Below are 15,027 nucleotides of genomic sequence, written 5' to 3' on the forward strand. Positions count from 1 at the left end.
TAACGTCTCTTCCCCTGAAATACTGTGATGGAAACCCCTCGCTGGGCTCTGTCCCCCGCATGTGGCTCTAGGGAGGAACACGCTGCCCGTGCCACAGTCGCAGCGCTGCTCAGCTGCTGAGGATTTACAGACAGCTTCCAAACCTACCAACCGGGTAGACTGCGAGATGAATAATATCCTCATTTTAGAGAGAAAGAAACTGAATATGAAGAGGTAGAGGGCAAGGCATAGAAGGATTTTTTTCCTCCTCAGCCATGCTTGTTTTCTAGCATGTGTCATGCTTCATCGCTGGGTGTTTTTTACTGCCACCCGGGGAAGCTGGTGGTGAGAGGTCCCTGTTTCCCAGGCAGCCGGTGTGTGGGGCCACCGGCTGCCCTGCACCCATCCCTCGGGATCCCCAGAACCGGGAGCTCCCGGTGCATCCCTGTGCGCTGATGGCTCTAGGTCCCAGCAGGAGATGGGGGGACCTCGATGGGCCAGGACTGCTGGGAGCCCCGGGGGGCTGAGGCAGAAGGGGGGGATCCTCATGGGTTTGTCTCTGCCTTCCCCCGCAGGCCAGAGTGACACTGTGGAGGTCCCGGTTCGCCTGATCCCTGGAGAGAGACAGGCTGGTGATGGCACATCCCTCCCGGAGACACCCAACCCCAAAATGGTGCGACCTCGTGGGGCTGGGGTGGGGGGATGCCTCTGGGAAGGGCTTTAACAACGTCTGCGGGACCGTTGCGTTCACAGGGAGGGTCGAGTTTGATTCATGTTAACACAGGAAAGCAGAAAAAAAGGAACAGGGAAGGATGTGTCTGCACATAAATACCTGCTGGTGGCTGACAACATCCCTGCCTCAGAGCCCATCTCTGAGATCACTTCCCTGGGTAATTAGTCAGCTTTAATAAGGCTGGTGTCTGTCAGCGTCTTCCTTGTGAGTGAGAGGCTCTTGGGGAGCTTCAGAAAAGGCAGAGTAGCCTTGGGTTGGGGTGAAGCACCCCTTTAATGAGTAAGAGACTGGGGGCTGATGGGTCCGCGGTGGCTGTCCTGTCCCCGGGACATCGCAGTCTCTGGGGGCTCCACAAGCCCCGTCTCGCTTCGGGCATCGACAGCAGCTCTTTGCCCTTTTTTTCAGATGTCGGCTGTCTATGCAGAATTAGAAAACCGCCTGATTGGCAGCTTTGCCGGCAAGATGGGCCCCGCTGCCCGGCACAGAGCATCGCCGCCCGCCCCAGAGCTGGCGCACGCCACAGGTAGCGTCCGGCTTCCCACGGCGGGGTTTTGGGGGGGTCTCAGGCGACGGTGGGTGGTGCTGGCCAGGCAGGTGGAGGAGAAGACATCCTTCCCTTGGTGACGTTTTATAACAAAGCGGTGAGGCTGCCACGTGTGAGCCCAGCGATGGTTTCTGCAAAGCTGTGTCTGCAGGATGGTGAATCCCCTGTGCAGGGGGGACCTCTCCTCTCCGCCGGCTGCACCGTGATCTCCTGTCGCATTCGGCGCGGCGCTGGGGCTCACCGCAGCCCGTGGGTGGTGGGGGGCTGTGGGGAGCGCCCGGTGCAGGACGCCCTCTGTCCCCTGCAGGTGCTCGCAAGCCGGGGAATGCGATCTCATGGCCCAGCGACCCTCTGGCCTCCCAGCAGTGCTACTACCGCCTGCACAGCAGCGTGGCCTCCCCGAGCAGCACCGAGTCCAACCCCTATGTCAGCCTTGACAGCAGCCCAGCCCCGTCCCCCAAGCACCGGGACTACCCGCTCAGCCCTCTGTCACGACGGAAGAAGCTCTTCACCTTCTCCAGGCCCCCGCGCAGCCGTGACACCGACCGATTCCTGGATGCCCTCAGTGAGCAGCTGGGACACCGGGTCACCATCGTGGATGATTTCCTCACCCCTGAGAATGACTACGAGGAGGTGAGCGTGGCACAGGGCTGGCTCGGTGCACGGCCTTTGTCTGCCCTGGTTGTGGAGCCAGGCACGGTGCAGCTGCACTGCAACGGGACGGGCGCAGAGCCGCTGGGGACATGGCCCGGGGCTCTGCGGGTGGCGGAGGGGGGCAAGGGCTGCATGGCTGGGGGGCAGAACCCCCCCCAAGGGGTGGGTGGGTGGAGGATGAGGTGCCACCTTCGGCCTCTCTCCTCTCCCTCACCTAGATGAGTTTTCACGATGACCAGGGCAGCTATGTCACCAACGACGTCAGCAGCAGCGAGTACATCAGCAGCAGTGACGAGGGCAGCTCCCTGACCTACTCCACGCTCTCAGACCACATCCCCCCGCCGCCGCTCAGCCCCCCGCCACCACCGCCCCCCCTGCCCTTCCACGACCCCCAGACCATCCCCACCAAGGCAGAGGCCACGAAGGCCAGCACGTCGCCTGCCCCCAAGTCCCTCATCAGCCACCTGCACCCCATCCCACCCCCGCCACCCCCGCCGCCGCCCCCACCGGTGCCCTGCGCACCCCCCCTGCACCGGGGGCTGCTGCACCGCAGAAGCGAGTCCAACCACATGAGCGTCAAGAGGCTGCGGTGGGAGCAAGTGGAGAACTCAGAAGGGACAATCTGGGGACAGGTACGGCCGGGGAGTGGGGTGGGGGGGTGAGGGTCTAAACCTTGCCAGTGCTGAGGCTGCACAGGTCAGTGGGAGCATCCGTGGGCACTGCCCTCCTCCCTGCCCTGAGCGCTGCGGGCGCTGTCCCCTCCCCGGAGCAGCGTGTCCTGACCTCTTCCATTCAATACCTTGGCCAAGGGAATGAACTGTGCCTGGCTCTGGGGGCACCAACATCAGAAGGACATGGACCTGCTCGAGTGGGGCCAGAGGAGGCCACGAAGATGCTCGGGGGGCTGGAGCACCTCCCCTGTGAGGACAGGCTGAGAGAGTTGGGGGGTTCAGCTGGAGAAGAGAAGGCTCCGGGGAGACCTTAGAGCGGCCTCCCAGGACTTAAAGGGGCTACAGGAAAGGGGAGAGGGACTCTTGATCAGGCGGTGTAGGGATAGGATGTGGGATAACAGTTTTAAACTGAAAAAGGGGAGATTTAGATCAGATCTAAGGAAGAAATTCTTCCCTGTGAGGGTGGTGAGACACTGGCACAGGTTGCCCAGAGAAGCTGTGGCTGTCCCCTCCCTGGAAGGGTTCAAGGCCAGGTTGGACGGGGCTTTGAGCAACCTGGTCAGTGGAAGGTGGCCCTGCCCAGGGCAGGGGACTGGAACTGGATGGTCTTCATGGTCACTTCCAACCCAAACCATTTTATGATTCTGTGAAGATGCCATGTTACAGAAAGTCTCACATTTCTTTTCACCCTTTCAATTGTTTGGTCCAAAACTGCTGGGATGAGAAGAGGCTCTGGAAAGCATCTGAAATGCTGGTTTTGGTGGCAGCGTCCTGGGCAGCACTTGCTTTCCAGCTCTCTCTGGGTTGACATAGGCAGGAGCTGCCTTCAGATGCATTCTGCAGCTGTAGGAGGTTTTATCAGTGGGAAACAGTGAGGATGGTTGAAAGCGGAGTGATGGGGAGAGCACCGAGGCAGGGGAGGACGCTGGAGGGGGAAAGCAGAGGAGAGGAGTGAGACTAGATGTGATAATCTTCTGGCATCATAGACTCGAAGAGATGCAGAACTCTGGAGGTGGATTCGAGTCCCTGTGGGGGGAAGATGGCCTTCCTGGAGCTTAACTTAACTTAGGAAGGATTTCTTTGCAGAAGGGGTTGTTGGGCATTGGAATGGGCTGCCCAGGGCAGGGGGGGAGTCCCCATCCCTGGAGGGGTTGAAGAGTCGGGTTGACCCAGCACTGAGGGATCTAGTGGAGTTGAGAACAGTCAGTGTGAGGGTCATGGTTGGACTGGAGGATCTTCAAGGGCTTTTCCAACCGAGATGATTCTGGGATTGTGTAACTTCCCGCCCCTGTGACTCACGGTGATGAATGTGTTCAGATGTGCTGTATTCTTCACCTCCTGAGCAGCTGGAGGGGAGCAGTGGGATCATCTTCCAGTCCCACAGGCACCCACCTCGTAGCAAACACCTGAAATCCTGCAGGTCCCTCTCCCCGGAGAACAAGATGCTTCTTCGCAGTGATTTTTTTTTGTATGCAAAAAATTCCCGAAGTCTTGGAATTCCCACTTTATCCTTCCATAGAGCTTCATGCCCAAGCAGCAAGCGAAGAGCAGTAGTGCTCTGTAGGATTCCAGCTGTGTCAGAAGCTAAATGAATCCGTGGGGCAGTGCTGCCAACTGTAGGGTGTAAGGAAACGCTGATGGGGTAAACCTCCGCCTTCCTTCCTTCCTTCTGAAATGAGAACAGGTCCTACCAGGTGAGCTTAGCAACTTGTGTAGGAGCCGCCTCCCCAGAGGTGAGCGGTTCACCAGGCTCTGGTTTCTGTGTGGGGTTTATGACGGCTGAGTCTCCAGTTACAGGACAGTGCATCAACCTGTCCTGGTTTCTTCTAGGGACGCAGAGCTTAGCGTGGGGCTGAGGGAAGGTGGCCCAGTGCAGGCGGGCAGTGTCGGGCTGTCCCCTGCGCCAGCACGGCTCCTGACTCTTCCTCCTCCTGCAGCTCGGGGAAGACTCAGATTACGACAAGCTGAGTGATATGGTCAAATATCTCGACCTGGAGCTGCACTTTGGGACGCAGAAGCCTACGAGTAAGTACCTGAGCCCTAGAGCAGGTCCTGGTACCAGCTGGAGGCCAGGGCACTGGGAGGAAACGCGGCTAGATGGGCAGCAAGGCAATGCCTGGTCCAACATTCATTCATACTCAGGATTTTGTCGCTGGTGGCACAGCAGATCATTAAGGCAGAGATCGTCTCACAATCTCCCTTAATTTTCTTCGCTGCCATTATCTGTTTTCTCTCCACATTGCAGTCGGTCGGGGCAATGAAACTCAGTCGGATGGTTTCGCTCCCTGTTGCGCTTGATGCTGCTTCCCAGCTCCCGCAGCACCCGCCTGGCCATCGCCGTGCGGCGGGGAACGCCGTGGTGCCGGCTGCGCTCCCCGGGGCCATGAGGGCCCTGGTTGGCAGCACGGCAGAAGCTCAAAGCTGCGCCACACGTTATAACGATCCGTGCATGGCCTCTGCTCGCTATGGTCTGCACAGTGCGGACAGTCAGCCGGGCCCTTGGTGTGCACGGGCACCGCGTCGTGCTGCAGTCGCCGTAACAGCTGCAAGTTACAATTGCAGCTCAGTTGCTTTGAGCCCTGAAAAAGCCATGAAAACATGTCTCTGTCCATAGAGCGCGTTACAAGCAACACTTTTCACATCTGTAAGTAGTTAGCTCCCTCCAAGACCTACTTATGGGGTCCATAGCTGCCTGCCAGTGCAGCCTCCCCCATCGCTCTTGAACCGGGGTCTCCTGCAGCCCCACCGACGGGGCTCTCCCACCCACCGGGGTCTCTGGGTGCTGCAAACCAGACGGGAGGCGCGGGGCAACACAGCCACCTCATTTACATGGGGAAAAGTGAAATGCCAGTGGGACATCTGAGCTCTCCCGCAAGGGACATGATGCACAGTGGCAGCATGGGCAGAGCCAAGCTAGAGCAGGCAGATACAGATGGGACTGGCAGTAGAAGTGGGGTGAAATGGGATTCTTCGCAGGGGCTATCTTTTTCGGGATGTTTCTGGGCAGTCTAGGATTTTCTGTGTGTTTCACCTCTTGTTTTACCTTTTTCAGCTCCAACTGAGTCCTCCATTGAGGAGATCTTTGAATTGCAGAATTCAAGGATTCCCGGAGCCATTGCTGTGTGCAAAGCATCAGTTCTCCTCTCTCATTCATGGTTTCACTGTTTTCAGGACAGTTTTCTTCCTGCTGGAGCCGGCTGAGCCTGTCCTTACCTGTGATTAAATCTTTCAGTTTCTCTTCCAGAGCCAACTCTCATGCCTGAAAACTTTAAAAAGAAAGACGTGGTAGAAATTTTGTCCCACAAAAAGGCCTACAACACATGTAAGTAAACATCACGGTGAACGTACCCCCAAAACGGGCCCAGAGATGGGGCCGGGGATGTAGAGAACTGGAAAGGTAAAAGGAAGGCAGCTACATGAGCACAATCCCACGAGTGCAATCCCAGCTCAGCTCTGCTGGGCTGGGCTGTTCCTCCAGGCTGGGCTCAGTGCTGGGCGGGGGTGAGAAAGTGGCTTTATAAGAAAGGACGGAGATGGGATGTGACTCATTGGCCTGGGGAGGGATTGGGGCAGCAAGGATGTGGGGGCCCATCCTGCCCTGCCGCCTGCCGGGGAAGGGTCCATGTTGCTTCTCCAGGACGTGCTTCTGGTAGGATGGAGGGTGGGAGGGCTTGGTGGGACCCTGCGAGCCCCTGGGCTCCTGGCCACTGGGGACGTGGGAGAGGAGGAGGCGTTGGGGGTGGTTTCCAGCCTGATGTGTGGGTGATGTACAGGCACATGGTGCAATGTCCGGGGGGTTCTGCAGGACTAGAGTGATTCCTCAGGTCCCTGTGGGCCTTGGGAAGCGGAAAGCCCTTCCTCTCCTCAGCGCTGATCCCGCGCCGGCGTGGGCACGTGGAGAAGTCCACGTCACTCTCATGCCGTGGAGAGATGGAGCTTCGCCTCCCAGGCCCGTCCTGACGGGTGTCTGTCCATCCCAGTCCCTGGGGTCGGGTCCCCCTCACCTCCCAAGTGACACACCTCCCTTTCCCCAGCCATCCTGATAGCCCACCTCAAGCTCTCGCACATGGAGCTGCGCCAGATCCTCATGACGATGGAGACCGACCGCCTGGAGCCTTCCCACATCAAGCAGCTCTTGCTGTACGCCCCGGATGGGGAGGAAGTCCAGCGCTTCCAGAGCTACAAGGAGAACCCTGGCAAGCTGAGCGAGCCCGACCAATTTGTGCTGCAGGTACCTGGGCAGGGACGTGCTCCGGGAGCGAGGGGCTCTGCATGTGCAGTGTCCCCAGGATGTCCCGTTGCAAGCTGGGGGGGAGGAAAACACACAGCAGGGAGGAAAACAGCAGGACGCTGCTCTGCTGATGCATGCAGAATCACAGAATCATCTTGGTTGGAAAAGACCTTGAAGATCATCTAGTCCAACCATTAACTGACCATTCTCAAAACGGTGGGGTGGGAAGAGCTGGTGGCCCTGGTCACAAAGGACTGCTGGTGAGCGATGCTTGGGCTGATGCCTGAGGCGTCTGCAGCTCCCACAGTGGCTGTTTTACAGCCAAACCGTACCAGAATATTTACCCCACGGTAAGAGTGACTTTGCCCACCTCTGACTTACTTTCTGTTGACAAAGTCCCTCGTAGCTATCGGCATGAAACCTCCCTCTCCCGTGGCAGCGATCTGTCTGTCTGCGAGCTCCAGCCACTGTCCCAGCGGCTCCGCGGTGTCGCCTGCGCTAACAAGTGCATCCTGCTTTCACATGCAGGGAAATATGCCAGGAAAAACACCATATAGGAGCGATTATGGCTAATGGTGGTAGCAGTAATTTTCTCCTCCTTTTGCTCACAGATGTTGTCAGTACCAGAGTACAAGATCCGGCTGCGCAGCCTACACTTTAAGACCACTCTGCAGGAGAAGACAGAGGAGATCAAAGCCAGCTACGAGTGCATCTGCAAGGCCTCTCTAGAGCTGAAAAGCAGCAAGAAGTTGGCCAAGATCTTGGAGGTCAGGACAGTCCTTCCTTCTGGAAACGACCACCGGGGGTCCCCAGCGTCTGCAGGAGTGCCCGCAGGCAGCGCGCAGGCAGCGTGCAGGCAGCTGAGCACAAGTCCAGCCCCACGGCTGTGCCCTGGGCTCCTGGCTTGGCCAGGCTCCATCCCCTGGCATCTCCCACTGGTATTGGCGTGGGGGGGTCCTGGCACGGGGAGGATGCAGGGGGGCAGGTCGCAGATGGCCTTGCACCCACCCGCGGCACGCAGCAGGGCTGCAGGAGCCAGGAACCCGCCTGGTAACACAGCAGAGACCAGAGGTTGTCCTTCGGCTGCGATGGAGCTGGAGGACGTGGGGTTTATGGAGCTGGAGGATGCGGGGTTTGCCCAGGCAGTCACTGCGTGCATGTCCGCGTGCAGGGGGCACTGCAGGCTGGTCCCTGTGCATGCTGCGGGCTTGTGCTAGCCCATGGGCTTGTACCAGCCCTGCTGTGGTGCAGGCAGGGGTCCCACATGCCCCCATCCCTCTGAGTTGGTGCTTTTGGGGTCCTGAGGACAGGCTGTGCCTGGCAGAGGGGCACCACACTTGCAGGAGAGAAGGAATCCCTCTATAGCTGCTCCTTGACCCTGCTGAGATGAGCTGCCCCAAACTAATGTTAATTCATTCAGGTTTGTTTTTTAAAAAAACAGGTGGGATAAATGAGGACATGATGTAACAAAAGGCATTTCCAGGTGAGAGATGAATCTCCTGAGTGGTTCCTGACCAGTAAGCCCCAACACCTCGTTAAGTCCTTGAGGGGGCAACGGCTGGTTGCACATTAATGGGTGGTGAACAGAAATTCAGAGAGTCCCAGGCTGAAATCTGGGCAGCCCTGAGCTCCCTACTCCTTGCCAGGCCCTAGGAGGGATGTCAGGACTCAGTCTGAGGTCCTGCTGTGCCTCTAAAGCTGCAGAGCCACAGCACAAGGAATTGGAGCATTCTGGAGGGGAAAGCTGGCTCTGCTGGGTCACTGTTCCCTTTAAAATGTCCCTCTAAAGACCTGCAGATAATGGCTACAAAAGGCTTTGGGGAGAGGAGAGCTTAGGACTCGCCAGTCAGCAGGAGAGTCCTTGTCCCACAGCCAGGAGCTCTCAGGGTGGATCTCCAGACTTAGCCCTGGTCCTGCAAGAAAAGATGACTGAGAAATAAAAAGGCATCACCGAACTGTGCCCACCTAAAGCCTGAGGCTGTAACGGGTGACAAAATTCCCTCCCCCCTTAAACATTAACAAAGCTTGGGCACCTGCATCGTCAGTCTGGAAGCGGCAAAGCAGCTGAGGTGGTGCCGTGGGCTCCCTGCAGATCTGGACGGTGTGGGTGATGGGGTGAAATTCTGCCTTTAACGTGCCTTCATCCACCTCATCTAACCCAGCGAACGAACTGAGAAGGTTTTATTAACAGTGCTCTATGAGCGCTTAGCAGAAGCAACGTGACACAAAAAGGGTGCTTTCCCACCGTCCTGTAGAGCGAGGGAGGCCTTTTCCCTCTGCTCCTACCCCACCATTGGTAGGTCTCTGTGACCCAAAAGCGGGCACGAAAGGAGAAGGGACAACGTAAGTGCAGGAGGTCACTGGCCAGTCGCTCACTGAGGTTTTTCTTTGCAGTTTGTGCTGGCGATGGGAAACTATCTGAACAATGGGCAACCCAAGACCAGCAAAACAACAGGCTTTAAAATCAACTTTCTCACTGAGGTAAGGTGAAGCATGCTTGTTCCCGTGCAGGAGCTCCAAGTGCCTGGTTTATCGTGCCTGTCCTCATACCTGGGCGACCCGTGGGAGGGCAGGGATTGATGCACAAGGTTGACTTCAGAGAGGCCCTAACAGTGGGCTTCAGTGTGCTGGGACCTGAGATCCAGCCCTTCTGGCTGTGGGGTGGGAGGAAACGAAGGTTTTTATCCCACGTGGGTCACTGTGGGACTCCTGAGGGGTGGGGGACGGGGTGACAGCCCTGACCTGTGGGAGGGAGGCATTGCTTAGCATCTGAATGCTGCTAATCTGGGCATAACGTGCTGTGTAAACATTAAATGTCCTATTTAAACATTAATCCACGTAGCATGGCTGGGAATCGCCATGCACGTGAACGCAGGGTGAGCCCAGCAGAACGGAGGAGCCCCTGTGTATTCGGGTGCTTGGCAAAACCCTCTGCAGAGAAACCTCCTTCCTTGTTTTGCTTCTCCGCAGCTGAACACAACCAAGACCGTGGATGGGAAATCCACCTTCCTGCACATTCTTGCCAAATCACTAAGCCAACATTTCCCAGAGCTCCTGGGCTTTGCCAAGGATCTTCCTACAGTGCCGCTTGCTGCCAAAGGTAAAGGAACAAAAGCATCTGCAGGCTTCATGTCTCCTTGCACTGTCTCTTGGTTTTGTACAGGTCTGGAATCAGTCATGAGCTGCGCAGTGTTGGCACCCGAAACAAGTGAGGAATGGTCCTGAGTGAGGGGATGGAGTTAGGAAGGGATGAGCTTAGTGACAGGGGAGGTCCCATCCGTCCCATGCTAGGGAGTGCCTAGACAAGGCTCTGTCCCTGACCTGAACCTTCCTTCTGACTTGGAAAAGCAGTTCCCAAGTTCAGAGGTATCTTGTAAGTGCAAATGAGGCAGAGGAGAGGGAAGTGCCAGGAGCGGGTCTGCTCCACCCAGCCTCTGCTTCCTCCCATCCGCAGCGTGATCCTCCCCAGCGTGGCTGCCAGCATTATTACTGCCTGCAATCGTGGGTGGTACGGAGTGTAGAGCACCCTCCGTGTTAGGGGTTCACAGTCCAGTCACAGGGATGTCGTGCTGACACATGAGGATCACGCAGCTTTGCTGGTTGCAATAAAAAAAAGTCCTGTAGGTGCTGGGGTTATCATCCGTCCGCTGGCGTTGGTGGGGTCACAACAGGCAAAGCATGGGCTGTGTTCTGTTCTTGCACGCCGTCCCCGGTCGTTTGTGAGTAATTCCCTTGGGAATTAGTGCTACAGCTGAGAAATAAAGGAAAAAGTTCAGGCCTGGAGATGTAAATTTCTACTTAAGGAAGGTCTGGACCTGTAGCTTTCCTAGCTGGATTTTGTATCTGGCCTAACTGTTAGATAACACTCTGATAACGTTAGATAACGTCTCCCTGCTGCCCAAACTCATTCCTCTTTACACCCAGTTTCAGACCACGTGCTATCCAGGGCTGCCCAGCTTCGCTCTCGTACAGGCCACGGAGCGACGCAGCTGCAGCCCACAACCCCAACCCTCCTGATGTGCTGCAGTTCCCCTTCTCCCTTGCCTGCAGAAGAGCCACGGCTTGGCCGCCCGAGGCAGCAAGGAGTCTGAACTGCTCCTCACTCTCTGGAGTGCTGGTGCTGTGATGAGATGTCACAGAGGGCAGCTGGGATGTCGGCCCGTGTCCCACCATCCTGTACACTCCCTCCTCACCCCTCCCAAGTCAGATACCTGTGTATCCATCACCGCCCTCGTGCTGCTGAGTCCTTCATGCTCCTTGAACTTGGCATGTTCCAGGCTCCTTTTGAGGTTCTTGGCATCTCTTGGCCCAAGCACCCAGCGTGGGCTGCTGGCAACTGGCTGGTGGCCAGCAGGAAGCTCTGGTCGTCCACCATACCCCGGACAACGTGGACAGGTCGTGCAGAGCTGTGTAGACAGTCTGAACCACCCTGCCCCATGGTCCCCGCTCGTTGCCCTCACTCTGCGGCAGGAAACAAGCCACCCAAGTCTCCTAATGCTGTTGACTCCTCTCTTCTCCTGCAGTGAACCAGAGGACACTAACGGCTGACCTGAAGGACCTGCACACCACCGTCAGTGACATACAGCTGGCCTGTCACAACATGCCAGCTACTGCAGAGGACAGGTTTGCAATTGTGATGACTGTATCCTTCTGTGAAAGGGGCAAAACATCCATGGGACTTAACTCCCCTCCAGTAAAACCATTTCATTGTCTCTATGTCTCCTTGGTAAGCAGCAGGGCTTTGTCCAGCTGGTAAGAAAGCACCAACTCAGCACTTGGTGAGAGCGTGGTGGAAATCTCCACCCTTCACTCACTCTTAGCCAGCACGGGAAACAGCTTTTGCGGTGACCACTGGTTCACATGCCTCTGTGTGGCAGAAGCCCTGTGCCACGAGGCCACAAAGCTTTCCAAGTCATCTTTCCTTCTGGAGAAGTGCTGTTAGGGACAGCTGAGTGTGCCAGCAGGCTCCCTCCATGTGTGGCCGCAGCCTGCATTTGCAGCAGGTCCCTTCTTAGACCTGAGAGGAAACCCAGCCATTTGATAAGCAGAAGTGATTCTGGTCTGTACCAGGCCCACGGTGCGGCTGGTTTTCCTTAAGCTGGTTCTCTCAGTCCTTCCTGGAGAGTGCCCAGCCTGCCATGCGATCCCTGGACGACCTGCAGCACAAGGCCATGGAAGAATTCAGCAAGGTGTTATCCTTCTTTGGGGAAGACTCGAAAATGACAACTTCTGAAGCTTTCTTTGGCATTTTTGCAGAATTCATGAGCAAGTTTGAGGTGAGTTGCGCTTTTCAAAACCAGCCAGCGAGCGGTTTCCTGTTAAGTGTCAGTGAAGCGTTTCACTTGCATATGAGCTGTGGGAACGAGATGAGCTTTTTGTGAGCACGTGTGTACCTGAGCGTCCATAAAGTGCAGTTTTTCTAACGTACAAGTTGGCTGGCCAGGGCAGGAGGCCAAGGTGAGGGCTGGTCCACCAGCCCCGTGGAAGGTAAAGCAGAAGTTGTCATGGTCTGATGTTCTTGGTTAGTGAAGGCTGGGTTGCAACCACAAAGCAGGCGCAAGGCTTGTCCAGTAGGAAGTCAGGGAAGAATTAAGTCTGTAATGGCCAGTCCCATTGAAACATCTCCCTGTCCACACCTGCTGCCCGTGTCTGATCCTCAGCTCCTTTGCTCTCTCCCTGCAGCGGGCGCTCAGCGATGTGCAGGTCGGTGAGAGCCAGCGCAGCCCCAGGATGACGTCCCCCCTTGCCTGGTGACGGGCCTGCGGCAATGCAAGGTGCAACAATTTATTGCCAACAAAGTGCAATTTGCTCCTGTTGAGTTTGGTTGTAAATACGCTGCTGACACCTGCTACCACCAAGCAGAACCATGGACCGAGGGGTTGGGGCAGTTTGGATGCTGGAAAGGCACCGTAGGTGGTAGTGGATGGATGCGAGGGGGAGGCACAGGGACTTGAAGGTGAACACCTTCCTGGTCTTGACAACAGCTTTCTTGGTGTCCTCCATTTCCAGCGTATTACTGAGTCAAGGATTTCAGACACATCTGGGTAAAACTCCACTGTCCCGCATTTCCAGAACACGTACACTGGCACCAGCAGTTGCTGGAGACTTTCCCCATGTCCCCATGGCCAGTGCCTGAGCACGGCTGTGCCACGAGTCTGCCCTTGCAGGATACAGCTTTCCCAGGCCAGCACCGCTTGTCCCTGCCAGCCTCAGGGCTGGGGATAGAGCCCAGCTACAGGCTCCCTGTAGCTCAGGCAGGGAAGGGAGCGCAGGGGGGATGAGAAAGAGGGATGCCACCAGCGCCTGCAGCCCCAAGACCCTGAGGAGCGACGCTGCTGAGCTCCTCTCAAGCCCCTCTCCAAGCTCTTCTGCCCTTGAGCAGCGCACCAAGGGGCTGGGGCTCCACCTGGAGAGACTGTAACAACAGAGGTGGCCCGGAGGCTTTAATCCCCCACCGCTGCTGGCCAGTGGCAACAGAAAGCAACACGACCTTGCAGAACCCTTCTGGCATGTCCATGTGGTCCCAAATACGGATCCAGTCTGGTTCTACCCAGCTGCGCAGGAGAGGAAGGAAAGCCCAGAGTCCTTCCTAGCCTTCAGCTTTGCTTAAAGTTGTGGCAGAGACTGACTGGTCTTGAAGTCTTCCCAAGAGTTTAACATCATCAGCTCTAGGCTTATTTGAACTCACCATGAGACACAAATCCCTGAGCATTTTGGTGCCTCCTTGGAAAGTACAGAGCCCCTGATAGCCTAAAAATGAGTGGGAGTCCTCTGCAGCCCTGAGTACTGCCTCCGAGGCACAGCAGGGACCAGCAAGAAATACAGCCCCTGCCCTCCTTTATCGACTCTGAGGGCTGGAGTCCTGAGAGTCCCTTTACCGTATGCCCAGTCGTTCACTCTGAATATACCCAGGGAACTCTCGAAGTGTGCAAATCCTTCTTTTGACAATGTCTGGTTGTAATTTAGATGACTTAACTCCCTCCGAGACGTCCCCTGGGATGAAAGGGCTAGCAGCATCCCGTGGTCAGTGCATGCGTCTCCGGGCGACACCGTGCCCCAAGAGCTTTACGGCAGCAAACCCACAGTGCGTTACTCTGGAGAGGCGTTGCTCCGTGCAAAACGCACCCGTTGCCTTTCAAACCCGACACGCTCCAGCCTCCTGCCCCGCAGAAGCGCTCCAGCAAGCCGTAGCATAGGTAACCTCCCTCCCGCCTATTGCCAGAGCAAGAGCTCTCACCGCAGCCTCTGCTCACCTACAGAATCACCAACTGGTGCATTATTTATGGGAGACCTTATGACCATCAAATCTTTGGTTTTCAGTATTTTTTTAAACCCTGCTGTAGAAAGTGAAGCATATTTTCACAAGCGTCCTCTGTTTATACAGCTTCAAGTGCCAGGTAGTTTCTAGCGTCGTGTTCCCAGAGGTCCAGCCCCGTCTGTCTCTGCCTGGGGACAGGGAAATGCTCACTCAGCTCCTCTTTCCATTTTGGATGCTGCACACTGCATTCAGCTGATTTGCTCCTTTTTTCTTTTCTATAAACATATTCAATATTTAAACCACTTGAAACTGTCATTACAAACGTGAAAATGCTGTACATAGATTTTGCTACATGTTGTACCTTTCCAAAATAGTTAGAACTCCAATCCCTTTGGTATTTTTATGTGAATATTTTCAAAGAACCAGAACTTCTGACATATGGTTATATTATTTGATAACGGGACTATGTATATTCACAATTCAGTCTCTACCCAATGCCTATGTGCTATTCCTAAAATAAAGCTGCTGCCTTCTGCCTCCTGACTGCATGTCCCTCTGTGTTCTGTCATAAATCGCCTCATACGACAGCTGCAGGTGGAGGTGTGAGGAATTCTGCATCGGGCACTTCTGTGACTGCGCTTCTCAGTATTGGCTCCTTACACCTACGGGAGAGAGATGCAGGAGCTGACCTTGCTGGGTTTGGGCTGGTATGAGGGAAAAAACTGCATAATTGTGAAAAGACCTGCTTGCATGCCAGCGTGCAGGCTAGCGTGATGAATATGAGCAGCAAATTCTTAAAATAGCATGGATTTTTTTCTGCAACCTTCAGAAGAAAACATTTAATGAGCATATGAGCCAGTGAATTGTTTCCCTCTGAAAAGGAATTCTTGGCTGAGGTTGAGCTTACGTCCCTGGAGCAATTTATCTCCCTTTACACTAACAGCAGATAGATAGGGA

At 55.9% G+C, this 15,027-nt stretch overlaps 1 protein-coding gene across 2 annotated transcripts in view; it reads left to right on the forward strand.

Annotated features, from left to right (window-relative positions):
- The window catches only part of GRID2IP (Grid2 interacting protein), a 40,994-nt gene extending 26,381 nt beyond the window's left edge, over positions 1-14,613 (forward strand). For both annotated transcript variants that reach the window (XM_074886349.1, XM_074886350.1), the window contains 13 exons: positions 555-652; positions 1,118-1,235; positions 1,564-1,889; positions 2,129-2,542; positions 4,519-4,606; positions 5,826-5,903; positions 6,616-6,812; positions 7,424-7,579; positions 9,207-9,293; positions 9,783-9,912; positions 11,336-11,454; positions 11,924-12,088; positions 12,495-14,613. In XM_074886349.1, the coding sequence (XP_074742450.1) occupies positions 555-652; positions 1,118-1,235; positions 1,564-1,889; positions 2,129-2,542; positions 4,519-4,606; positions 5,826-5,903; positions 6,616-6,812; positions 7,424-7,579; positions 9,207-9,293; positions 9,783-9,912; positions 11,336-11,454; positions 11,924-12,088; positions 12,495-12,566 (2,048 nt within the window). In that variant the 3' untranslated portion in view covers positions 12,567-14,613. The remainder of the gene's footprint in view (positions 1-554; positions 653-1,117; positions 1,236-1,563; positions 1,890-2,128; positions 2,543-4,518; positions 4,607-5,825; positions 5,904-6,615; positions 6,813-7,423; positions 7,580-9,206; positions 9,294-9,782; positions 9,913-11,335; positions 11,455-11,923; positions 12,089-12,494) is intronic.
- Positions 14,614-15,027: the final 414 nt, after the last annotated feature.

The sequence above is a fragment of the Strix uralensis genome, chromosome 16 (assembly GCF_047716275.1).
Source record: "Strix uralensis isolate ZFMK-TIS-50842 chromosome 16, bStrUra1, whole genome shotgun sequence".
Classification (NCBI taxonomy): Eukaryota; Metazoa; Chordata; class Aves; order Strigiformes; family Strigidae; genus Strix; species Strix uralensis.